This window comes from Mirounga angustirostris, unplaced genomic scaffold (assembly GCF_029215605.1).
Source record: "Mirounga angustirostris isolate CCGP_5_RB_7025 unplaced genomic scaffold, mMirAng1.0.hap1 SCAF_1, whole genome shotgun sequence".
NCBI lineage: Eukaryota > Metazoa > Chordata > Mammalia > Carnivora > Phocidae > Mirounga > Mirounga angustirostris.
The window spans coordinates 68,726,377-68,753,112 of record NW_026991709.1 but is presented as its reverse complement, the minus strand read 5'-3'; the positions used below and the strand labels follow the sequence as shown (position 1 = coordinate 68,753,112).

The 26,736-nt window shown below is 50.3% G+C and overlaps 1 protein-coding gene across 2 annotated transcripts in view; it reads left to right on the top strand.

The window, feature by feature from the left end:
- ITGB5 (integrin subunit beta 5) overlaps positions 1-26,736 on the top strand; it is a 151,172-nt gene that overhangs the window by 85,209 nt on the left and 39,227 nt on the right. For both annotated transcript variants that reach the window (XM_054504234.2, XM_045903018.3), the window contains exons 10-12: positions 44-473; positions 20,989-21,211; positions 25,264-25,367. In XM_054504234.2, coding sequence (XP_054360209.1) covers positions 44-473; positions 20,989-21,211; positions 25,264-25,367 — 757 coding nt within the window. The remainder of the gene's footprint in view (positions 1-43; positions 474-20,988; positions 21,212-25,263; positions 25,368-26,736) is intronic.

Sequence of the window (26,736 nt, the reverse complement as noted above, 5' to 3'; positions counted from 1 at the left end):
TGGCCGGCCACGCCGCAACGGCCCCTCTCTTCTTCCCGCCCAGGCGTCCTTCGAAGTGTCGGCGGAGGCCCGGAGCTGCCCGGGCAGGCCCGCGGAGCACACGTTCACGCTGCGGCCCGTGGGCTTCCGGGACAGCCTGGAGGTGGGGGTCACCTACAGCTGCCAGTGCAGCTGCAGCGCGGGGCTGGAGCCCGACAGCGCCAGGTGCAGCGGGAACGGGACTTACGTGTGCGGCCTGTGCGAGTGCAACCCCGGCCACCTGGGCACCAGGTGTGAGTGCCAGGAAGGGGAGAGCCAGAGCGGGTACCAGAACCTGTGCCGGGAAGCCGAGGGCAAGCCCCTGTGCAGCGGGCGCGGGGAGTGCAGCTGCAACCAGTGCTCCTGCTTCGAGAGCGAGTTCGGGAAGATCTACGGCGCTTTCTGCCAGTGTGACAACTTCTCCTGTGCCAGGAACAAAGGAGTCCTCTGCTCAGGTAGGCACCCCGCAAGCACGTTAGCGCTGAGCCAGGCCCGGGCACCACTAGGGCATCTGCCACCCAAAGGGTGACTTGTACTGACTAACCGCTGTTCTCCGGGGAGAAGGCGAGGGCAAGCCCTTGCGGGCCACCGGGCCTGGGGGTGGGGACCAGCGTGTTGAATACAACGGCAGAAGGACCTGCCGTGGGTCTGTGGACTCCCAGAGTCACAGGGGTGTGTGGGGGTCATCCAGGACTTCCTCGCACAGCATTCCATTCAGGTAGATGTTTAGTCTCTTCTTGATTGCCTCCTGTGGTCATCTTTGGGGGCGGTCATTCTGCCTCCCACAGACATGGTTTGGAAGTTTCTTTTGATTGAACAGAAAATTGTTTCTCAGTAATTGCCACCCACTGATTCATATTCTAGACACCCTCTTCCATGTGACAGCCTGTCAAACATCTGAAAATTTCTTTAAGTTTCTCTGTTCTCTTTTCTTTCTACACTAGCCACCACGTCTCCTCCTCCTCTGAGGACTCCATCAGTTTGTTAAGGGTGCTTCTCAGCACTGAGCGTGTTATTTGTCATTCTGGAGGGCGAGGGCCCAGCCCAGAGTTCAGCTGAACATTTCTGTGATCTGGACATTCTGCTTCCATTAGCACATCCTAACAAGATACCCGCTTTCTCTTTTCTTTTCTGTTAAATGATCACATTATACTGTTGAGTCGTTCTGGAACTTCACTACCAAAAGCTGAAGTGTCTTAATTTTTCAAGTTAACTCTAGTCAAGCCAAGCTTTTGTTGTGTCCTGTTTGAGCACTTAAGTTTTCTAATCTATGCGTAAGACTTTCCATGGATTCCAGTTAAATTACAGTTGGGCACTTCCAATTCTGGGAGTTGCATTCCAATGAGATACTGTAAAATCATGTCTCAGAGGGGGCATTCCGTCTGACACCAGTGCTGCCTGCAAATACAGTAAGTGGAACCATTTTAGGTAGGACTGTAGTTTCTTCTGCTGCGTATTCTGCTGTTGCTGGGATTCCTCCCTTGAGAGCGGTCTTCCAGTTGGGAAGTATTGATTTGAAAGGAAATTTGAGTATTATAAGGAAGATAAAGCAGAAACATGGGAGGCAAATCAGAGCATATAAATGACCTGTCACTGTGGGAGGAATGACCATCCCTCTTTGGAAGGAGCAAGTGCTGAGGGTGGCCCCATTGTGGGTGAGGCTTCCTGGGGCAGACCGCACAGTGAGACAAGTATGAGTGCACCCACGGGAGCAGTGGGACCAGCATGTTCACAACTGGGACTGCCCCAGAAGGTACAGGGCATGTGAATGTCATAGAGGAATGTCACGGAGTGCAGAATTAGGATTTGATATGTTGACCATGCATCAGGGGATCTGCTCTTCCTCTGGCAAAGAGATGATAGACTGGGACTCACTGGATGGTTCTTTCTGAGTTAGCAGAAAAAGTACTTAGGATCAGGCAGTCCTGGGTCTAAATCCAGTAACACCACCTGATGCTTGTGTCACTTTGGGCTTAGAGCTCTTGTGAAAAATAGAGCATGTGTATACAGTACCTAGGGCACAGCCTGGCACAGAAGGAGGACTTGCCAAGCACTGGGTCCTTTCTAAGTCAATGCCACCACCTCTGATCAGTGCAGGAGGGGCTGCCACTGTAAACCACCAGGCTGTGCCTCAGAAGTTCCAGCAGGGGGGTGGGGGGTGGACTTCCCAGTCCCTTCACCAGCACTAAAAAGCTCCAAGGAGGCTGGCAGTGTCTGTAACCGGCTTTTAGCAGTGTTTTTTTCTTCTTCCAAACATATTAGCAAATAGTGTCATGAAACTGTTCCTCCCTTCCCCTCAGGAGCCAGAAACAATCCTCTGATACATCTTCATCCAGAAGACTGCTTGTGCCATATTGTGTCCATATTGCCTGGGAGCAGGGGCTTCTAAGTCCGCTGACGTGTGCAGATTCCATCCCCATAATTCATCAGCCTACTGCCTGGGTTCTCTCTCGTACGTTTGGTTTTCCTGTCTCAAAATGGCTCGCCACCCTTCGTTTCTGCATTATTTTGAAAATTGAAGAAGACATAGACGAAGGACCTGGCATCGTGCTTGGTAGGAGATAGGGCCCAGTGCGTGGTAGATGCTTCCTCTCCCTTCCTCAGATGTTAGGTTTCTCTGAATACAGCAAAGAGCCTGGCGGTGCAGGGCAGGTGGTAGATGAGGTGTGAGTGGTCTCAGTAGGGAAAACTTGTCATTTTGGAGGCAGGAATATTCTGTAATTGAGAGAATACATAGCTTTTTTGTTCAGCCACCAGAACTCACAGTTTTGAGTTAATCTTGCATTTCAGAATTCTCCCTGGCTGCTGTTTCTCTCCCTTCACTCCATACAATCCTGCAGTATTGAGAGACTCTCACATGTCCCTGGGTAGAGAGAAGGAAGATTACTGAAGCCCTGGAGACTTCCACATACACGGTACTTCAAGTCACTAACATCTCAGGATGGCTGGGGTGGGATGTCTTTTTTTTTCCCCATTTGAAAAGCCATACACATTCATTAAAGAAAATTTGAAACATTATTCCATTGAGAGATATGTGGTCAGTCCTTGCTGTCTGCCTCCTTCTTGGTGACCAGGATTAATTTGGACCATCTGGTCCATCTGGAGGAACTCCTTCCTCCCACACTGGTTCACATATCTCCCTTCCAAAACTGTGCTCGGTCAGATAGCTGGAGGATTATTCTGTTTTAGAAGAGTAGAACGAAATGAAATAAATTGTTTAATTGTGTATAATTCCGTCAGTCATACTTTAAGAGGTTACTATCTTTCCTTCCAAACTTTTTTTTCTAAGTTAGTGTGTGTGTGTGTGTGTGTGTGTGTGTGTACGATTTTGTGTCTTGGTTTTATCAGGTAATATTATATCCTAAGCAGCCCTTAAAGTTGAATGACTTTAATACCTCATTGATTGGAACACGTCTGCACACGTCAGCGGACTTAGAAGCCCCTGCTCCCAGGCAATATGGACACAATATGGCACAAGCAGTCTTCTGGATGAAGATGTATCAGAGGATTGTTTTCTGGCTCCTGAGGGGAAGGGAGGAACAGTTTCATGACACTATTTGCTAATATGTTTGGAAGAAGAAAAAAACACTGCTAAAAGCCAATTACCCTCCCCACCCCTTCACTTGAAAGCAACAGCTAGTTGAAACGTGAAGCTATCCAAGTCTTCGTGGGGAAAACAATTTCTGGAATGACGTCATTGTTGTGTTTGCTTATTTAGTAAGGACTTTAAACTGAGCCTGGCTCCAGGGAGGACTTGTTCCTGCGTATCGATGTAGCACCTCGCTCCTCCTTCCTAGTCTCTCCACTACAGCCAGCTCAGGGGGCAGCAGTGCCTGGGTGGGTGATGGGTTCCAGCGCCCGGTTCCTTGGCACGTGTGGTCAGCTTGGGGCTCCCGCTCCGGAACCGTGCCCATGGGTTTCAAGCTCTTGGATTGCTGTTATATTTGGGGTTTTGTGGGAGAGAAGTCTGTTTCCCGACAGCCACTCTGGTGTGGAAGGTGCTGACTCAGAGCCTCAGGAGCAGCTGACCTCAGCACTCTCTCACGGTCCTTCCTGCCCCTCTCCTTGCAACCTGGCCCACAAAGGGCCATGTGCTCGTGGTCTGTCTTCAGGCGGGGGCTCTGGCAGAGCCAGAGCCAGGTTTGGTGGTGGGGACGTCCTGGAAAAGCTCCTTCCACTTCTCTCTGGTCTCTTTGTCTATCCCAGACGCTTATAGTCTCTTGTCCCATTGCCCTCCCCCCGCCCCCAGAGAGGACTGAGGGGGAATGTGAGAGAGTCCAGGTTTGTGACATGTAATGTGGCATAAAAGTTAGTAGTGGAGCAATCAGACTAAGGTCCAGAAGCTGTTGAACAGCTTTTGTTACTACTTTTGGGGCACATTGTCATGGGAATGTTTCAGGGCTATTGTGTTTCCCTCTGGTTTCTAGAGGCAACAGAACCTAGACAATGGTTCTGTCCACAGACTGTCCCTGTGTGTGCAAAGGGAGCTTTTGGGAGCCATTGTGAGGGTTTCTGTTCTTCTGAGTCTCATGAAGTGTTGACCCTTCGGAGTCCCCCTATCACTGAAACATGAGAAGTAGGACATGTTCTGTTTAGTTGTTCTTAATATAATAAAAGATTATTGCTCAAACTTTGTTCTTTGTTGGTTACCATATCTAAATAGTGCATTTCCTGGGATTTGAGTTACTCCATTGTGGTAAACTGTTGAAATCTGTCTCAGCCCTGAAGTTTTCAGCACTCTCTGTACTTCCAATGACTGCACTGGGGTACAGGGAATAACTTGCTAATGGTTGGCCTACTTCTTGGGTTTCACATATTGGGAAAACTTAAATAGGATATGGAATTTTGAACTTTTGACTTTTGAACAGCCCTTTTTAAAAGATTTTATTTATTTATTTATTTGAGAGCGAGAGAATGAGAGAGAGAGCACATGAGAGGGGGGAGGGTCAGAGGGAGGAGCAGACTCCCTGCAGAGCATGGAGCCCCATGCGGGACTCGATCCAGGACTCCAGGATCATGACCTGAGCCGAAGGCAGTCGCTTAACCAACTGAGCCACCCAGGCGCCCTGTACAGCCCTTTTGAACAGAGTCTTGTGACTGCAAGATCCTAAAAGTACATCTAAGTAAGGTCTCAAATATTTTACTTCCTCTAATAGGCTCTTTGGCCAGTTTTTACTTTATATATATATTTTTTCTTTTTAATATAGATTTTTGTATAGATACATAAATCCTTTAATATGTGGTAGGCAGGCAGAGGTGAAGGGGCATCTGGAGTTCCCTCCCAAACATAAAAAAATGGGGAGCGACAGTAATGGCATCATCGGCAGAGGCCAGAGCCAGCCTCCAAGCATACGCTCTGGGTCTGGGCTGATGGCTTCCAGAAGGCTTCACGAGGCTCTGTGACACCTCTCCAGTTACAAGCTCCTCTGACATTAAGGCCTGGTTTTAGACTTCTTGATTCTTGCCAAATGAAACACCTCCTTTGGCAGTAGTTATCCAGCTATGTTTATAAAAGTTCTTCTCACCATATTTATCCTGTTTTTCTTCAGAAATTTAATTTTCACACTCAGGGTAAGTATCCCAGTGGCTGTTCCCGGGTCTGTGGTCACAGTTGTACCTTCTGCCACTGCATCGAAATTTGCATATTTCATAAATGGGTTGTTAGAGGATCATCTTGAATGCAACTCCATAACAAAGGCCTCGCAAAGTACCTTTTGAATGAACCAAGATTTGACATATTTAATGTTCTAATAAAGGGGCCTCTTGGCAGGATTGCTACTACTGTGTGCCTCAGGTGGGAGAGCCTAGAAAATTCTTCAAGTTTTTGCATGTATATCAATCTCTGCTCAGTTTATTGATGGTTACCCAAGTGCTAATGGCAAATATAAAAATACGAAATATATGTATTTTCTAGAGAAAGGGGCTCTTTTCCCCAAAGGAATATCCACATTGCAGTTCCCCTTATCTGCTATTATATAAATCCGAATTATGCAGTTGACAGCAAAAGTTGAGAGAGTCATGTTCCATTGTAGAATGCTCAGGATATGGAGGCTCTAAGAACAGAATTTATTACAGGATTCTTCAGTAATTATGATTGTAAGGAATGCTATACCCCTAATTACTAAAAACACTTCCACAGAGACCATTTACCAGTGCATGTTCAAATCTGGATTCTAAACCTGGCACTGCCCCTTTCTACCTCTGTGACCTTGGACTCGACTTACTACCTCCCTGACATATATTCTTTTAAGTTTTGATTTAAATTCCAGTTAGTTAACATAGAGTGTAATATTCATTTCAGGTGTACAGTGTAGTAATTCAGCAGTTCCATACAACACCCAGTGCTCATGACAAGTGCCCTCCTTAATACCATCACCTATTTCACCCATCCCCCATTTCACCCATCCCCCACCCACCTCCTTTCTGGTAACCCTCAATTTCTGGCAGATCTTTTTATCTGTCAAATACGCCAGAGAGTTGTTGTGAGCATCAAATAGAACAATGTCTGGCAGTGCCTGGGTGGCTCAGTCGGTTGAGTGTTCGACTCTTGGTTTTGGCTCGGGTCATGGTCTCAGGGACATGGGATCAAGCCCTGTGTTGGGCTCCGTGCTCGGCACAGTCTTCTTGAGATTTTCTCTCTCTCCCTCCGCCCTTCCCCTTCACTCTTTCTCTCTCTCAAATAAATAAATAAATAAATAAATAAATAAATAAATAAATAAATAAAATATTTGAGAAAGAAAGAAAAAGAACAATGTCCAAAAAGCTCCTTGCACAGCTGCCACTCCATCAGGGATGTTGAGTAAGTGTCATGACCTGGTCTCCCCATCCCACCCCTTCTTGGAGAAACATTTTCTTCCACAGAGATAAGTATCAGAGACATTCATGGCATCAAAACAGGTTGGTTTCAGAAGTTCTCAACAGGCACCCCATGATCAAGAATTCCCTAAGAATTCCACCTGTATCCAGACATTGCCCAAGTTCACTTGAGAGACAAAAAGGTACCAACAGTTAGGGCCCAGCCCTGCAATGAAACAATGCATCTTTCAGACTAGCCACATGAACCAGGTACGCTAGACTGCTTATCTCTGGGGTCAGCCAGCTTCTTGCAGCTTGCGATTAGAGAAAGTTCTTTGGGAAAACCAGAGCGTAGCAAGTATCCGATGTTAGTGCGGCTACAGATACGGAAACCGTGATCTCTGATTGCAGGTCATTTTGTTTTAGGTAGGTTGCTGATTTCCTCTCATTCAGTAAGAGCTCACTGAGCATTGTTCACATGCCAAGTGTTGTGCTTGATTACAGAGCTAGAGTTGCTTGAATTAATTTCTAAATGTTTGTTACCCCTAGAATTTTCCACTTCTCAGAAACTTGCTGGGATTGAGGAATGAGGATATGAATCATTCATGTTTCTACCTTTACCATCCAGACTTTTATGAGATCTTGAAAGACAAGGGAGAGAATATTGGGAAACCATGTTGAGAACCTGCCTTGTTCCATGCTCTGAGCTTAGCTCTGGGAATGGAGTTTTCTTTTTCTTTTTTTTTTTAAAGATTTTATTTGACAGAGAGAGAGAGAACACAAGCAGGGGGAGTGGGAGAGTGAGAAGTAGGCTTCCTGCAGAGTAGGGAGCCCGATGTGGGGCTCGATCCCAGGACCCCGGGATCATGACCCGAGCCGAAGGCAGACGCTCAACGACTGAGCCACCCAGGTGCCCCTGGGAATGGAGTTTTCTTACTGCCCTTGCTCACTGCCCAGATCTTGTTTCTGCAAAGGTCTTCAGCAACAATTCACCAGTGATTCTGAAAAATGGACTATTCTAAGCATTGGATCTCACCTCATTGCCTTTCTCTCTCTACTTAGAAGGGAAATGTGCAAGAGCAGCCTTGTGATGAGGACCCTGTACGTGCCTTTGAACATCAGAACTGATCCTTAAGGGCATGACACTTGGCTTGTGAAAGAAATAATGAAACTTAAAAAGCAAAGGAAAATCCTAGGAAGACCATGAGAATGCCAAAAATAAGATCTTGGTCATGTATAGGTTTGGGTGGTATTAGTTTTTTGATGTTATAGAATAACACATCAGACAGTTTTCCATTCTGAATTAAATTGAGCACTTAAAGTACTGGTTTCATTTTTTGGTCATTGAGCCATAACTTTGAGTTTGGTCTTGATTTGGAAACTGTGACATAATTGGTTATAGGCCTCTGTTGCTCAGTGCCTCTGGTGGGGTGGGGCGGAATTGGATGGGGGAACCCTGTTTTTCTTAGGGGGAGTGTTCATGACTCTAAGAACACTGACCTGAGAACCCACCCATATGCAAATGCTCCCTGGTGTCTGGAAGTTGCTCTGAGTGAGTTTGACCTGCTGCAGTTTTGGCTTTCTCTGTCTGGGACCTTCCTAAACCCTGCCTGTTGCCCTCTGACCCAGAGAATGGGCTCACTCCAATTACCCCAGCTCACAACCACCACTCTTAAAAGTTTTGATCAAGTGACCCCACCATCCCTAAGCTAAAGGAATATACTTCCCAAGTTAATATGTTATTTTAGCATTTTGCTCTCATCATGAGCAAGCACGAAATAGTGGGATTATTTGTGTCTTGTGCCTTTCCTAATAGCACCCCTAGTCACACACAGTGGGCCAACATTGTTTTACCTGTTTAACGGTTTACACTTAGGGAAACTGAGACCCAGAACTTGGACTAAAGCTCACTGTGATTCTTTTAAGTAGGCTCTATTCCCAGCATGGAATCCATCGTGGGGCTTGAACTCACGACGCTGAGATCAAGACCTGAGCTGAGATCAAGAGTTGGACGCTTGACCAATTGTGCCACTCAGGTGCCCCATATGATTCTTGATTATAGATTCAGACCAGGAGAACCTTGCAAATAAATAGTTACCTCATTTCTACCTAATTTTACTTATTTTGATTAGCTTGAGGCCCTTCTCAAATCTCTGAATTACCAATCCAGCCTTCTCTGCTGTCACCACCCAAGCATTGAGCCCACATTTTCCAAGTCTTACCTAGTAAGTGCTCTTTATTTCAGTCAAAATTTTAGGAAACATTTAGTGTCTGTTTTCCTAAGTGAGTGTTTGTCTGGGTTACATAAGGATGTATCAGACACAGCAGACCAGGCTGAAGGTCACACATGAACCAAGAGACTGGCTGAGGTACCTGTCCTTTTATGATTACTATTTGATGGAAGGCAGAGTGTTCCTCTTTGTATTCAGTGGGTGTCTATCTGTTGTTATTGATTATGCTGAACCCACTTTCCTGAAATGAACTTTTGTTAGCCTGTTCTAATTTATAAACCACTTTTGACATGAATGATGTCACTTAGTTGTTGTTACTCTACCAGGCGATTGATGTGGCTGTTACTGATCCAACCCAAGTGGAGGAGGCTGTGGCTGAGAAGAATGGCCTGTTGGCCACACTCCCCACCAGTGGTTGGCCCAAAGCCTTGACCCAGTAAAAGCCCACCTCCCCTAACTCTCAGGGGGTATTCTTGGGCAGCTGCTTCCTGCCATCTTGTGGCTTGGCTGGGCTCCTAGCAGCCGAGCTTCAGTGTGGCCCACTCATGTGACATTCCAAACTAGCTCTCACCATTAAGAGTGCTGCACCTGGCTCTGAACAGTGGCCAACTGAGGGTGGAACATGGCAACTGTTAACCAACCACAACACGACAGATTTCCAGATTGAAAATAGTAACCCTCTCATCCTGTTGCAGTGATCAAGAGGGTAGCGAATTCATGTCTCTCCAGATGTGGTTGGCATTCCCCCAGAAGTGCCTGCCAGGTGGATTGGGCAAGTTAAGCCAAATTCAAGATGTTGATCTGAGAAACCTCTGTTTCTTTTGGCCACAGGCCCTCTGTTTTTCTTTGAGTCAGCATTCCTTAGGGTCCTATGATGACTATGGTTCATCTCACTCAGCTGTTTACAGACTTCTTTGAAACTGGAAAGATGAGTTCATTAAAGAACACAGATTTTTCCATCTTCCATCCATTGCTTTAATCTCCTGATTGATAGAGTTGGGCCAGAGACCAAGTCCTTTCCTTGCCACCCTCATAAGAAATGCAGTAGTAATTCGAGGGACTTGGCACCCAGGCGTCAGCATTGAGAAATCAGGTGCTAAGACAGGAAGGGCAAAGGTACCCTTTGGAAGGGCTGTTGCCTTTGACAATGGAGTCTTAACCTTTCCAGCCAATGCTGTCATCTCAGAAAGTAATGTTGAGGTTTGAAGAAGCTTTGCTTAAAAGCAACATCACCTTATTTGTTTAGTGGTGGTCATATTTTGCTGCTCAGATACAACATGAATGCAACATATGGTCCAGCAGATGAAGGCAAAGGGTGAGGGGCTTGTCAGGACATTGCCCCTTGGGAAACGCCATCAATTGACCTTGTTACAACGGCCCGTTCGTTGACACTAAGCCAAGGACGGAGGAGCAGCTGGCCCTGAAATCGAGGATGCATCATTGTTCACATGTCTGAAGAGCCTTTTGCTGGAGAAATCTGAACAATATGCAAGAGCAAGAGTGGGGTATAAAGCTTGTGACTTCTGCTTGACCATGACCGTGACCTGCCAAAGGAAAGAGAATTCTTAACCATTTTTTCCTCATGGTATTCTAAATCTTTGGATTTCTTTGGACATGTGTTAAGAAATCACATTTAAATTCATAAGCCTCAATAATACTTCTCTGTTCCCTTTCTAATTTACAGCTTTGGATGTCTTCCCTCAGGGCTTCAGGCTCATCCTAATGATGTTCCCAGCCTCTAGCAACATGTTCTGAGCATCTACTGTATGCCTGACAATTCTAGGCATTGGGCAAACAAAAAGAAAACGCCATCTTTGATTAGTATGGGTTTGCAAACTAACAGGTTGAGGCAAATGAATAAATAAATATATCCATGTAGTAAGTGATTTTATATTTGCACTTTCCTCTTAATGAAGTCTCCCATCAGCCTTTGAACATGCTCAGGTCTCTTCATTCTAAAAAAAAAAAAAGAGAGAGAAAGAAAAACCTTCAACCTCCCACTCCTCACTTGCCCTTCTTTCCTCCATATTCACAGCTGTATTTCTGAAAACATTTGTCCCTGCCCAGTCAGCCCTCACCTCAGTCTTCCCAGATTGCTAATGGCCTTGTGCTACTACAGCTCATAGACTTTTTCAGCCCTCATCTGGCTGGTTCTGAAGAGAACCAGCACATGGTTCTCTTCTGATTCTCCTTACCTCCCCTTTGATTGGTTTGTGTAAGCCAGAAACCCAGGAATCCTCTGCTCCCTACCTTCTCCTACCTCCCACATTCCATCTGCTACCAAGTTGTCCACTGACTGCGTATATTTCTTCGTAATTCATCTTCTTTCCATCTCCTTGACCACCCCCGTGGTCTGTCTGCAAGGTGATTGCTGCAAAACCAAAACATGCCAGTGTTCAGCACCTCTTTACGTGTTTTGCAATGGCCAGAAGCTAGGGTGACTCAAGGGGTAGCCTAGATGTTGGACCACAAAATAGAAATGCAGAAGCTGTGCTGCAGGTGATGAGGAGCCAGGGAAGGGCTCTACGCAAGAGTGTCATCACAGTTTACATTTTAGAAAAACGCTGTGGTGGCCACATGGAACCTGACTTGGGGAAGGGGCGGATGCATCGTGAGAAGGCAGCCAGGTGGAGGCTGCCTCCAGGCGAGGTTCTCTGCTTACCTCAAGCCATAGGAGTTTATTGTCGGGCCATCTGGGGGCTAAAGGATAAACTTAAACTCCTTAGTCTAACACTCAGGCCTCCTTCCTCCATCCTCCTCCTTCCTCCATCCTCAGACACCCTCCCCTCCCTCCTATCTATTTGTCCATCCATCCGTATATACATACATTCAATAGGCCTGTATCTATTTCTCCACCCTTGCTTCCCATTCTAGTATATTTCTCCTTTTCAGATATTTCCCTTCCTGGCTGCTCCCTGTATTCATCTTCACAAATGAACTCACGCAACTTTGGTTTTTTACACCCAAAATGCCTTCTCTCTTCTACTATTCCAGAACCTATAGCTGAACCTGGAGCCTATGACAATCTCTCCGGATTTCTCCCTGCTCTGACCTTAAGCAGTATTATGACGGTGGTGGAGAAACTGTAGAGCCTGCCTAGTCTACTGCCTTTACTTTACACAAGAGGCCAAGTGATTTAATGATCAGTGATTAAAATAGCCATTCTTGGGGCGCCTGGGTGGCACAGTCTGTTGAAAGTCCGACTCTTGGTTTCAGCTCAGGTCATGATCTCAGGGTCATGAGATCGGGCCCCGTGCCAGGCTCCGTCCTCAGCGCGGTCTGCTCAAGATTCTCTCTCCCTCTCCCTCTGCACCTCCTGCGTGTGCTTTCTCTCTCTTTCTAAAATATATAAATAAATCTTTAAAAAAAAATAAAAATAAAAGAGCCAGTCCTGTGGAGGGGTCTGTTGCACATTTTTAACTATACCACATCCTGGGCCCCTTGAACATTTATTCTGTGTACTGTTTTAACTTTTCTCACTTACTCATGACTGGATTATGCTACAGAAGCAGCATATGTAGTGGTTAGGAATATGGGCTCCAGAGTCAAACAAATGTGGGTTAGATCCCTGCCCTGACACCTACTTGCCGTGTAGCTTTGGATAAGTTACTTGGCCTCATGTGGCCTCTCTGTGCCTCATTTCCCATCTCTGAAAATTAGGGTGGTACCGTACTGTGGCACAGGGTTATTGCGAGGGCTAAGGAGATAATCCACGTAAAGTGCTTCAGATAATGCCTGGCCCCTTGTGAATATCCCATGAAGTTTCTCTAGGTTAGGAGATTTTAAACACGGCTTGATGTCTCAGTGAAATGAAAAATCTCTTGAAGGCAGTAAACCGCACGTTCTGTATTGCACATTACAAAGAATCTCCCCAATCCCATACCGTAGACAAGGTGCGATCCCTCTTTCATTGATGAGGAAACTGGACCGTCGCCCAGAGACCGCAGGTAGGTAGCTGAGACTGCACGGCAGCATCAATGAGAAAAGACGTCCCCAAACCGAGCGGTTCCAAGGCATTTCAAGTAGAGTGACAAGGATAGGACCGAGCTGGTTAGAGGAGACAGACGGAGAGAGCTGAGCTCCAGGCTTGGTGAGGAGGGAGGAGGCGCCGTGCTGTCTTTGTCGGGGAGCAGCCCTTCCAGGGCACGTTCTCCAGGCGGTGACCGCCCTTGGCAGGAGAGTGCCGTGTTGACGGACTCAGAAAGCCCGTGGCGCGAAGCGTACACTTGTCGAAAGCGACATCTCCCTTGCCCCTGGAGGTTTATTCAGTTGTTGCTGAGGTGCGCCAGCCAGGCTAAGATCCTTTCGGAGGGAACGGAGAACATGGCCTGTGCATTTCAAAACTCTCTATTCTTTACTTTTCCTGGAACCAAAGTCAGTGTGCGGAAGGGAAAGTTAAAGTAGTGGGAGGGGCACATTCCCTTGGGACCAGACTCCGAGACACCCTGAGTCTAGCCGGCAGCACGGGCAGAGCAGGGACATGAGAGGGCCTGTTATGTAACACCAACCTGCTTGTCAACAGGGAACCAGGAAGCGTACTTCCTAGGAGGGATTTCCCCTTCCTGTTCGAAAAAGACCTGGACAGAGAGGCCGTGCCCTTTCGAAGTCTGTATATGTGTTTGGCCACAGAGAGGTCAGCCCACGTCTGGCATTGGTTCTCCACGATTTGTGTTTGTGCCAGGATGTCTCTTACAACGAGGGCCCTCTCTGCTGTGTGTCTACAGTCTCAGAGCTGGGACTCCGGACACCCCCCCGAGGTTACAGGAGGCAGGACAGTGGGCTCTACTCCTCGTTGCCGTGGCGCCCCGGCTTGGCAGCTCTCAGGGCCCTGTGCCTCACAGACACGGGTGACTGGAAGCACATAAAGCTTGCAGTTGGTTTCCTGCTCTTTTTAAGCCAATTGTTGGAGATTTTAAGACCCGACTTTGGTGACAGAAACCACCCAAATGCGCAGAAATTTTTCAGAACCCATCCCTTTTTCTTTCCTCTCACCACTTCCTGTTTACAGGCTGCCTCTTCTGAGAGGACAGGAGACTGGGGGGCAAACAGCTCTGAGAGAGGGGCTACTGGGTCTGTGAGGAGAGGAAGCAAGGAAAGAGAGAGGAAGTGAGCGAGCAGTCTGCTTGTGTGTGTGAGGGGACACTGGTGAGAGGGAGGGAGGGAGGGAAGCAGGATCAGGAGAAAGAGAAAGGTAACTGGGCTTAGTCCTCCCTCCCCTCCCCAGCCTTCTGAGAGCCAGAATGGACTCCCAGAGGGGACTGGAGCTACTGCGGAGGGAAGCCACAGTGTGTTCCAGAGCCGGATGGAAACTATTTTGGGACAGCTGTGGAGAGAGATGGTTTGTGCCCTGAGGGTCTGACGTCTGCTGTCTGCCTGGTTGTGACCCCTTACTCCTGTGCTGGGTGAGAATGGGGAGAAGAGAATCACTTCTTGGTTCTGCCTGTCTCAGGCTGGCTCCCTCCTTTTCAGGCCCCCGGCCCTCAGGCATCTCCTCTGAGGTCACCCCATGGCCGCCTGGGTCCTCTGCAGGTGGGAGTCCAAGTCCAGCTTGGGGGTGAGGGGGAGCGGTGGCTTCCCTCCTGGGCCACTTCCGTGCTGCCTCAGACATACCTCTGGGAGCTCCCCCAGCAGGGCCTTAGGCCCCTTTATGATCGGGTCCCCCACCAAGGCTCTGGAGGCTGCAGAGCAGCTGCACCAGGTCCAGGGTGTTCTCGCTTTGGGTTGGACGTGGATAGGTAACCTCAGGGGAGCTTTTAACCCTGGGTGGTTTTGGACCCAACCTCCCAGAAAGTACTTCCCCCGCTATCCTCCGAGATCTACTCTGAGCTTCCCCTTCTCCTGTACTCCCATCATAGCATCGATGATGAGGAAGCTGGCTGGCATTTAGTGAGCACTTACTATATGCCAAACACTGACTGAGGGCTTTATACAGGTTAAGCGATTTAACGCATACAACAACCCAGTGAGGGAGGTATTTTTATGAGCCCCACTTTAAAATGAAGAAACCAAGATACGGAGGGGTTAAACATCAGCAACTGCTGGTAAATGCCAGATTCAGGAGGCCAGCTCAGGTGTTCTGATTCTGGAAGCCACGTGTTCACCACACTCCCCTGCCCCATTTTCCCAACGTTCCCTTGTGTCCCCATTCTCCACCACCCATGTTCCATGGGAAACAGGCTCCTCTTCATCCTGAGCCTCTGCAAAAATCCCTACTCCCCCCTCTTTCCTGGGACTGGTGGGCCTTGAGAACAGTTGGCAGGGACTGAGGAGCTGGCCCCTCCTGGTCGGCACTGTCCCAGCCCCTCAGGGTCCCCCCTTTAGATACTTGCTTTCCACCTCCACCTCCCTCCCCTCCTTTGAAGTTGTGCCATCCCAATTACACCAGCCTCGACTTTACCCCTTCCCTGTCACTTACTGATATCCTGACCATTCCTACATTCCCCAAAGACCCTGGGCACTGCCTCGCGCTTGCCCCTCTCCCCAAGCCCCACCATCCCTGCATCTCCCCGTGACGTTGTCCAACGCTTTGATGTCCATGTGCCTTGCTTGCTCAGATCCAGTGGCAGTTCACAGCAATTCTAGCCCATTTCCTGGGCACCCCTATGTGCCAGATACTGAGTTAGGGCTTTACCTGCAGTAGCACCATATTTCTTGGCAACATTTTCATGAGGAAGGCATTGTCCTCATTGACAGATGAGGAAATGGATCTTCAGATGGGTTTAGGGACTTGGCCAAGGTGATGTAGTGAATGGTGGAGGACAGACTTGAACTTGGCTCCATGCAGCCCCTCAGCCTCTCTCAACACAGCTGGAAGCTTGAGCATCCCACTCTGGCCACAGCCCTCCCCACTCAGCTCGCCTCCCTTTCTCCCTGCATCTTTCTCTGCTGTGACCTCTTCTCTTAAGAGCTTACCATTCCCTCGATCCCTCTGTTTCCCCCAAAACCTTCTCTCTTCTGAATCTTTGTCTTCAGTTAGAAGAGTGCACAAATAGATCCCATCTTCAGAATATCCTGTCTGCCTTCCTCCCCGTCTCTTCCTTACCCTACGCAACCAGATCACGTGTGGAGCTGCCTGCTTGCAGTCGCCTCTCTACTGGCTGGATTCTGCCCTCAGCCCTCCGGACTGTGCCGAAACCCGGCAGCCACCTAGGATTTGCCCTTCTTGATCTCTTCTTGCCCTTGCCGGGCCTTCCCCTCATGTCCCTTTGGCTTCCAGGCCACTGGTGCTCCTCTCTCCTCTCTAGCAGCTGCTCCACAGCCTGCTTCAAGGGTGCCCCTTCCTCTAAGTAGTCAGGATTCTATTTTATAAAGGGAGGGAAGGGGCCACGTCTTGGCCCACAGCCCACACAAGCACCGTTGTGCTGATGGAAAGCTGTTGAATTCTGTAGAGCTGAAATTCTGTATGAATAGACACATTTACAACTTCCTGTCCATTTAGCTATCAATCATTGTAACAAAGGTAGTACTAATAATAACTCGCACGTGGAGCGAGCCACAGCTTACAAAGTGCTTTCACATGCCCTTCAATATCCCTACCTTGTGCAGTGGAAATATTTTTATGTCTGCACAGTATTAAACGGGCATCATTAAATTCAGCTCACTCTGCCAAGGCGTTGGGGGTTAGCATTATAAATGAGCTGTGTTTTGCTGAGGAGTCCTTGCTTAGGCCCTCTGGGTGTTGTTAGCCAAGATCAAGTCCCCAGTCCCCCATTTAGTTTTACTGGTGATTGGTAGGTTATCGATCCTGGGGATGGGGCCAGATGACCCTTGTTATTTTAATAACGTGTTCCTTTCCTCCTAGGGCATTAGGAGAGTCTAAGGGCTGACCAGATGATGTGGGGAATCTCCATGCATGCAGGTTGAGGGAAAGGTGTGTTGAGGCCCAACTGCAGGATCTAAGACATTTTAGGGCTAGGATAAAGTGTAACCAGATGGACCTAGTTTTTGAAGACCTATATGGGTCACACTTTTTTTTTTTTTAAGATTTTATTTATTTATTTGAGAGAGAGAATGAGATAGAGCATGAGAGGGGGGGAGGGTCAGAGGGAGAAGCAGACTCCCCGCCGAGCAGGGAGCCCGATGCGGGACTCGATCCCAGGACTCCGGGATCATGACCTGAGCCGAAGGCAGTCGCTTAACCGACTGAGCCACCCAGGCGCCCTGGGTCACACTTTTTAAAGGAGACTTGGAAGCTTTAAACCATGATGGCCAGTGGTTGTATGTTGTGTGCTGGCTCCCCACGGTGGTGGAACCTGCCTGGAGTACTGTGTTGGTCAGACGGAGTGGTCTGCCACAGGTGGGAAGGAGGACGTGGCAGTACGTGCCACATCTTTGCTCTGGCTGCTTCAAGCTGTCTTCAAGAATCGAACTGCTTGGGGCGCCTGGGTGGCTCAGATGGTTGAGCGTCTGCCTTCGGCTCAGGTCATGATCCCAGGGTCCTGGGATCGAGTCCCGCATCGGGCTCCCTGCGAGGTGGGGAGCCTGCTTCTCCCTCTGCCTCTGCCTCTCTCTCTCTCTCTGACTCTCATGAATAAATAAATAAAAACAAAACAAAACAAAACAAAAAAAAGAATCGAACTGCTTCACAAACTGAATTGGGGCGATCAGGGGAGCCAGCGAGCTACTGACGACAAGCATTCACGAGATTTCAGCCGTGACGCCAGGCCAGGAGCCAGCAGCTGCTTCCCTAGTTTGGCTTGTTGGGACTTGGCTTTGGAGTTGTCAAACATTTGAGGCCAAGAGCCACATAGATAAGGAGTTTCTGTTGTCCCACAGGCCCTCAGTAGCTCCCCAGGTGCTTGCTCACCACACTGGACAGGGCTGGGGCTCTTTGTGCTTTGCCCACTTTATAGCAGTCTTGCACACCTTTTCTTGTCATGTCCTTGCTGCTCAGGTGTTGTGGGAGGCTTTCGGGAGGGGCTCATGTCTCTGGGGGTGAGTCCTGTCCCTCTCTTGCCCTTGACCCCCAACTCGCCCTGCTTGAGCCCTAGGTCTGACCCTAGCCCTAAAATCACTGACCTCTGGCTGGGCCTGCATGGTATCGGACGTGCCCAACGCAGCCAGGCTTATGGCTGGTCTGGTGGAGAGTACAGCGCAGCAGGCACCGTTGCCGACCTTCTCAGCAAGCAGATCCTATCACTTCCGTGTCTAGTCGCCATGGGGAGCAAGTTCCCCCTTCAGCGCACACACACGCTTCACCTGAAACCCAGCTCTTCAACAGAATAGTAGCCTACCTCTTCTCTAAAATGTTGGCCCTTTGGAAGACGATGTCCGGTTGTGTTTGGCTAATGTTGTATTGCTGCCGCACAGCATTGGAGCAGGGAGGGAAACAGCCCTTACTTCCTGAAGCAAAGCAGCCCCTCAGGCCCGGGCACCATTTTGCTGCTTGTAAATACAGCACTGACTGCCTTTCACTCTCTGTGTGTTTGCTTTATGGGAAGGTGTGATGTACAGCTGCTGGAGAGTGCCAGAGCTGTGTTAGAAACTTAGCCCAGAAGCACGCTCATCTCTGTAGCTCACTTTGAAATGCATTTTGGAAACTGTACTGATGCGTAGACAGAGGGAGGGGTGGATATGTGGTAAAGCAGCAGGTAACGTGCAGGTGACGTGTTAACGGTGGAATGTAGGTGGCAAGTATATGGACGTTCACCGTGCAATCCTCTCAACTCGGCTGCAGGTTTGGAAATTTTCGTAATAAAATTGTGTGTGGGGGGGAATTACCCCCAAGGATGACCCATTTTTAATTGAAAACAGGCCCTTGACCAGGGTGACCCCTGAGGCTGGAGAGTGAAGGGGTTGTGCAGATTGGATCCATTTCATTCGGGAAGACTTCCCGTGGGGGGTGGTTTCCTGCCTGCCAAGGCTCGGAACCCATGCTGTTCATCAACTGGGTGACAGGAGAGGTGTGCAGCCTCCCCATGCATGAGCTGTGCGCCCCGCAGCCAGCCCCCCCCCCGGCCCCCCGCCCCCACCTGGTGTAACCCCCCTGGGCCTCACCTCCACATGCCAGCGTCTGGGGGTTCAGCTGCACTCACAGCCTCCTGCTGACCTGGGCCTGGCTTTTCTCACCTTTCCCAGAGGGCTGCCGTATGCCTCGGCACTGCCTGGGAAATGGGAGTGCTCAGGATCGGCTGTGGCTCTGAGCCCCAGTGCAAGCAGAGGCTGTCTGGCGCGGGAGGGTTGGGAGACTCGGTCTCTCCAGATGGCCTCCCTCCCACCTGCAGATTCTAGGCTCTACGGAGCTGACAGAGCAGAAGGGGTGGGAAGCAAGTGGCAGGTGAAGAAGCTCTTTAGAATTAGGCCCTGACCTAAATTGTGGGTCACACTCATTGGTGGTCTCACAGAAGGTGCTGGGATCCAACTCCTGGGATAACTGGTTCAGGTGTGGGAGTAATGCAAGGCCTCCACCTGTGTGATACCCATCGCCTGCCGCTCCAGTCTCCTGCTGGTATGTAAGTGGGGGCTCAGTCAAGCAAATTAGTGCTCCTTTTAATCTTAGCCTTAGCAAAACAGCATCAGGAAGGAAAACATGCTGCAATAATAGCATAAGGGAGATTTTGTAAAGTGAAGTGTCACGTATAGCACTGCTTTCTGCCTCTGTTAGTGCAGAGGATCGAGAATCTGCGGTCAGGCCCTTGGTCCCCTTGACAGTTGGCGCGCTCCGTGCTTTTCACCGAGCCACACGTTCACTCGCTCACACTCAAATATGCTTGTCCTCTGAGCGGAGTGAGCCTCTGCCCTTGGCTCCTGCAGAACCTCAGGGGAGGCACACCCCCCCGCCCTTGCAGGCTGGGGAAAGGGTCCCTCCTGGAAAGGAGAGAAGGGTGCCCCTCAGCTGGTTGTCCTCTCGGCTCGGGCCTGCTCTGCTCTCTTTCCTCCCGAGAGGCAGTGGGTGCTGGAGGTCAGACTCCCTAGTGGGAGTCCTGGCCCCACGGCCGCTGCCTCATGGCCTTCCGCAGGACATCATCTCTGTGTCTCGGCTACATCAGCTGTGGAGCGAGGGTGCTAAAGGTCCCTGCGCGTGGCACGGTCGTCGGAACTGCTCACGTTCGTGCCATGAAGCCTGATGGATATATAGCGAGTGCTGTTCAGTTAGCCTGCGCCACCCTCAGCCCCGGCTCCTGAATCCTCCCGCTCTGGGCTACAGCTCTGGGGCCAGAGCGAGAATTTAGCAGCACTGCACACTGTGGCTGTAACAAACTATCACGGAGCGAGAGGCCTTTAACAACACAGATTTAAACAACAACAACACAGATTTAGTCTCTTGAATTCTGGAGGTCGGAGTCTGAAATAGCTTCCACAGGGCTAAGGTCATGGTGTTGGCAGGGCCATACTCCCTCCCGGGCTCTGGGGACGATCCATTTCCTTGCCTTCTCCAGCTTCTAGAGCTGCATTCCTCACATTCCTTGGCTCTCTGGCCTCTTCCTCCATCTTCAAAGGCAGCAGCTAGCATCTTGCTTCTGTTGTCCCATTACCACTGGCTGCTGTGGTCAGATCTCCCTTTGTCTTTGTCTTCTGTGGACCCTTGTGATGGCATCGGGGCCACCTGGAGAGTCCAGGAGACGCTTTCATCCCAGAGTCCTACACAGAGTCACAACTGCAGTCTCTTTTGCCGTAGGAGGTGACAGTCACAGGTTCTGGGGATTAGGATGTGGACATATTTGGTGGCCATTCTTCACATGACAACTGAGACAGGAAGAAGCTCTCTGGGGTCCTGGTCCTGTGGTGTCCCTTGGGCAAATTCTGAACCAATGTGGAGCACTGCCCCAGATCTAGCTGGGCCGCACAGGCCTGTGGGCCAGGCCCTGTCTGCCCAAACAGCGCCGGAGGGCACCATCTGTGTCCTGTCCTGTGGGCTCCTCAGTGCCTGGCCCATGGCAGGGCCTGGGGGGTGGGTTATATGTTTGTGCAGGCAGGCACTCACGTGCTACGCATGTCCCTTTAGGCCATGGCGAGTGCCACTGTGGAGAATGCAAGTGCCACGCAGGTTACATTGGGGACAACTGTAACTGCTCTACAGACCTCAGCACATGCCTGGCCAAAGACGGCCAGATCTGCAGCGACCGCGGGCACTGCGTGTGTGGACAGTGCCGGTGCACGGAGCCGGGAGCCTTTGGAGAGACGTGTGAGAGGTGCCCGACCTGCCCGGACGCTTGCAGCACCAAGAGGTAATGGAACCCTCACTCCCGCTTCTCACCCCGGACCAGGCCTGTATTCTGGCCCATCGGGCCCTGGGGCTGGCCGGCCTCCGCTGCCTGGTCTTGCTGGGGAGCGAGACTCTTGCTAACAGTAACTCAGTGTTAACTACACGACATATTAAAATAGTGTTTTTGAAACGCTGGTTCCATGGGGATTTTGTAAAAAAATAAAAACAGAACCAAAAAAACAAGATTGCTATTCTGTTCCCAAATTTAGAAGTTACCAGATTACTGAGTTAAATTAAACTGGTTTTGGTACCAAAATAGTGGCTTTTCAGAGCCTTTCGAGTGCTATTGAGTTTTTCAAAAGGGGATTTAGCATGCATCTGTTTTTTTCCAATGAGTTGGAGCTCCTCCCCAACATTAACATTTCCCAAATAACGGTTTACAGGACGCCCGCAGGGCACATGCGGCTTTGAACAACCCAGAATCAGAAGGTTGATTGGATGGGAGGGCTCCGACCTAGATAAGGCCTGCCAGACACAAACCACAGAGGCTTGTGAATTTTCTGCTCCACTTAGAGAGATCACGGAGCACTGGCTGCGTGCTGCGGCTGAACGCAGATACCGGACGGCGGGCACCGGGCCTCCGCTGCCTCAGCCACAGGGTCACGTTCCCCAGGCTGGCCTCCCGGCGGCCCTGCCCTTCGCCCTCTGCCAGAGTGCGCGTGCGCGGGAATTAAAGGGCTTCAAGGAGCTATGCCAGCAGGAAGGCAAGAGTGACCGTTTCTCGGGAATTTTGCTAGAGAAACTGCTGTGCCAGCATCATCCACGCTAAGGGGCCTGAGTGAGGGAAACGGGCACAGATAATCAGAAACAAACAATAATACAGACGTCTCTCCGGCTGGGGAATGCAACTGTGCGATTTTCTTTTGGCAGATTTCCCCTCTAAATGTCTGGCTCAGGCTGATAATGGAAGGAGTTCATGCTCTGTGAGCCCGCCGTGGCTGCTGGTCAGTCCTTGCTCAGAAATGTTCTGGGTGGCAGAACTCCTGCTTGGACGTTTGCCTCAAATAATCCAGGCGTGGGTAATTGAAAGCTGGCTGTAGATCGAGAGACAAGATAGACAGGGCCAGCTTTTATTTTGTGTAATTGGAGAAGAGCAGGGGAGAGTAAGGGAGAAGAAAAACAGATCCACTTTAGACCCGCTAAGAGTGGAGAAATAACAGAAACCCAAATAGAAACATCCCAGGGAAGGAGGGTAGGATCCTGGATCTGGAGCCCAAATAGCTGTGGCCATCTGAGCATGGAGTCACAGCATTATCCACATTTGATGGTGGCAAGGGCCCTCCCCCGGCTGCCTGAAGCAGAACTCTTTCAGGTGTGTGCTCCTTGTCCTTGGGGCACATGAGGTGAAGGGGGGGAGGGGGCAAACGAGGACAACACACATGGTATCAATAAAAGTAGATAAAGCTCGTTTTCTTCCTTTCCTCTGGAGCCACAAGGCAGTGTAGGTTTGGCATAGGTCAATTAAAAGACCCAACAACCTTTGCTTTAGTCAAAATGGCACAACCCTAGCTGTAAATATTTCAGACCTAGAAAACATAGCACTTCTTATCCATTAAGCAATACCAAAGAAACAAGGAGAGCAAGGAGATGCCATAAGGAAACCACTCTTCCTTTTTCTTTATCTCTGGGCCACAATGACCCTCTGTCTCTTTCTCTGCCCAGTTGCAATTGTTGTTTTAAACAAATTCCCTTTGATAGTGACTGATAGCAGGCTGTTTTTCTACACTGTTTTGCCAAGAACCACCAGGTTTTGAATGCCTTATGTCGTTTTTTTTTTTTTTCCTGGAGTTTCAGAACAGCCAATCTCTACTTTCTAGCACTAACCAAACATACCCTTCACCTCGGGTGAGGTCACACTCAGCCTCAGCTGATTTTAATTAACAGCCTCTCTGAGTAAAGTCTCTCAGCAACTTGTTTGTTTAAAAGGCCAGACTTATTTTAACACATGACTACAGTATATCACAAGTTTCAACCCAGTGCGTGGAGCATACAAGTTAGACTGATATGTCCACATGGATAATTAGGGAATGTTTCCTGGACATGGTCCTGTGGTTTAATGACAAGCGGGGTTGCAGCTGGAAGGCTCGGGGAACCCTCCCTGAGACGGAAGGTCGGCTGGGGGGCCACTTGCAGTGTGTTCATCCAGGAGGCCCGAGGAAGGGCCTGAGCTAAACCGCCCCTTCCTGGCCCCCAGCCCAGTCTCAGTGGCCTGCCCTCTGGGACTCCAGCCTCAGGGGAAGGGCAAACATTACCAACTTGTTTGTAACTCCACACTGTTTCCATGAAGTCCTTCCCAGGAAAGTGGGATTTTATGGCCAGTTCTGGGGTAGCTGAATTCTTAAGTCTTACCCGCTTTCTTCCTTAGCGTTCAGAAGGGGGAGTGAGGACTTGGGAGGGGCTTCCTGAGAGGCTGGGCACCTGGGTGCTGGACCCTCTGCCACCACTTCTCCCAGGCCCCATCACCTCCCCATACACAAAGGGGGTCCTCGTGAAGTACTCTCTGACTCCCTTCCCATGCTCCCTCCATAGTTTCTCTCCTGGAAATGTAGTAACCGGCCTCAGTCTCAAGGAATTAAAAAAACGGATGATGGTAATGAAGGCCGTGCATTGTGGTTGTACATCCCTCTATATTTTTGCCAGAGAGCTTTCCAGACACACAGCCTCGTTGGTTCCCACGGGCCTGTGGGGTGAGCAAGGCGGCATGTCCCCCAGGTCGCTGTGGCTCTGTGGGGTCACCGCCTGCACTCTGAACACTAGGCTCTTGGGCCCTCACTCAGGCTCCTGAGGAAGCCCCTGTTTCTGGGGTGCTCACCTCCCCTGCAGGCCACCGGGAACCATGGGTTCCCCACTAAGTCCCTGAGAATTCACCGACAGCTGGTTGTTTTGCCCCAACCCACTCCTCCCTGGGGTTCTGTGCTCCCCCCCATCCCACCGTCCCCCAGAGGGGTCGGGGCCCTTCTCCACCACAGCAAGCTTTACAGACCCTTCGTCAAAGCTTCGCTACTCTGGCCCCACCTCCTCAGGAGTCATCTTCTCCCTGATGTAAACTGAAGATAGATGGGGAATATCTGGAGCTGGGTTTGACTCTGGAAAGTATAAGTACTGATCCTTAATTGAGCATCTTTGTTAAGCATTTTCACACAACGACAATATCTGACGTAAACTGTGCACCTGAGGTGGGAGGAGCGGGGCTCAAAGTGTCTCTCTTTGGCCCCTAACCCGATTTCTCCAGAAGGCACCTGTTGAAATGTAGGTTTCCTGGGAGGAGGCTATCACCCTATATCCTCTACCAGAGTCTAGTGTAGACCAAGTCACGGGGGGTAGCCCAACTCACAGGCAGGCTCCTCTGGGAGGGAGAAGGGGCTAGTGCCTGAGGGTCTCCTGGACAGTGGTTTACCGTGCTCACTGTGAAGCCGAACCCAGAGCCCAGGCTGTGCCCTGGAGATGTGGATCTCATGGGGGTAGTCAAGCCCTAGAAGCAGTGTTTTCTGGAAAGGCCCCTGGAGAGTCTAATATGTAGGAGAGTTGAGGGCCCTGCCCTGGCAGGAATCTCCCAGTGGCATCCAGGGAATTGGGGTAACTTGAGGGCATCAGGCACTGGCCGAGGGGGTGTGAGGACCCCTCCGCAAGGCCCAAAACACCATTTCTTAATCACTCTGAAGTTCCTGCTTGGGGCAGACTCCTCTCCGGCATCGGATGCAACAGAGTACAGATGGGTTTGGCTCCTGGTGTCTGAAATTGAAAGGTCTCCAACCTGCAACTTGACATGGAGACCAGACATGCCTTTAAACTCACATACATTCCTCCGAGGACCCTCCGGCTTCCCGTATAACAGCAGTCAGAGGCCAGCAGAAACACGGACTGAGGCCGAAAATGTGAAGACAGGACGAAGTTAGAGCCTTCAGGGGCCCAGGCCTGGCGGGAGGGCGGGCCACGCGCCCGTGGGAGCTCAGCTGCTGGCGGGGAGCTACCGCACAACCTCTAACACCCGCATTTATCCCCTCTTCTCCAAAGAGACTGCGTTGAGTGCTTGTTGCTTCACTCGGGGGGCCCGGTGGAGAACCAGACCTGCCACAGCCTGTGCAAGGATGAAGTGGTCACGTGGGTGGACACCATCGGTGAGTGTGCCCCAGTGGCCCTGGCAGCCAGCCCCTTCTGTATCTTGGCAGACACCTCAAGGCTTCCTCCCCGGGGGGACGATTCACCGGCAGGGCCGCCTGGCGGGGAGCAGGGCAGTTCTAGCCTTGCGTTAGGAACCACAGCGTCAGGGTCCTGGGCACTACGGGGGGCTCCCCAAGAGGACTTGGAGTGCCTGTGCTAGGGCATAAGTTCCAGGCCCTCTGCATGTACAACCTTGTTCATAACTCTCTGTGCCATCCCTGGAGTCCGGCCCCCCTTTTTTTTTTTTTAAGGATTTATTTATTTGACAGAGAGAGACACAGCGAGAGAGGGAACACAAGCAGGGGGAATGGGAGAGGGAGAAAAGCAGGCTTCCCGCAGAGCAGGGAGCCCAAGGCGGGGCTTGATCCCAGGACCCTGGGATCATGACCTGAGCCGAAGGCAGACGCTTAACGACTGAGCCACCCAGGCGCCCCGAGTCCGGCCCCTTCTTAGCCACATCTCTCAGGCTCTCTGAATGCGGGTATATTAGGACAAGTCGTGTTAGCTGCTATAACAAACAAACCCCAGACCTCAGTGACTTAACAGAATGTAAGTCATTCACTGCAAGTCCACTAAAGACATTCCTGGTTGGCAGGACCTTCCATGAGGTCGTTCCGGAATGTAGACCGTCTCTATATGAAGGTTGCACTCTCCTCAGGGTCCTTAGAATCCTCTCCACTCATCAGCACATGGGGGAAGACAGTGAGGGATCGCGTGAGACGCTTCTGTGGGCCAGGCCTGGGAGTGGTGCCTCTGAGTTCCACCTGCGTTTCACTAGCCAGAACTCAGCTGTCTGGCCTCATTGAGCTGCAAGGGTCACTGGGAAATGTAGTCAAGCTCTGTGCCCAGGAGGCAGGGAAACCATGTTTGATGAACGACTGCTGGGTCTCTGCCACGTTTGGCCTCGGCCTGGTGCAGCTCTCACGATGCCGCAAGGCAGCAGAAGGGGCCAAGCTCTCGTGTGGCCCGGATCGCGCCTGGGCTCGCGTGCCACCCTGGCTCTTGTCCCCGCTGCAGACATCTGTCCCTGCAGCTCTCACCCGCACTTTGTTCTGTTCTCCGGTGCAGCAGCTCGCATCTGAGGCTTCTTCTCATTCGAACCACTCCAGTTTGACTCCATCCACCCATCCCTGCGCCTTTGCCTCTGGACAAATGGCTACGAGTCCCTTTCTGGGTGGGAGCCCACAAGGAGGCTCAGACGGAGGTGCACAGACCTCTGCTTTCCACTGTCCCTGGGCTGCCTCCATCCCTTTTCTAGCACAGCCGTTGCTGTCCCGGCTGAGGAGTTTCTAAGGATAAGAGATGCAGATCACATACCTTAGCCCC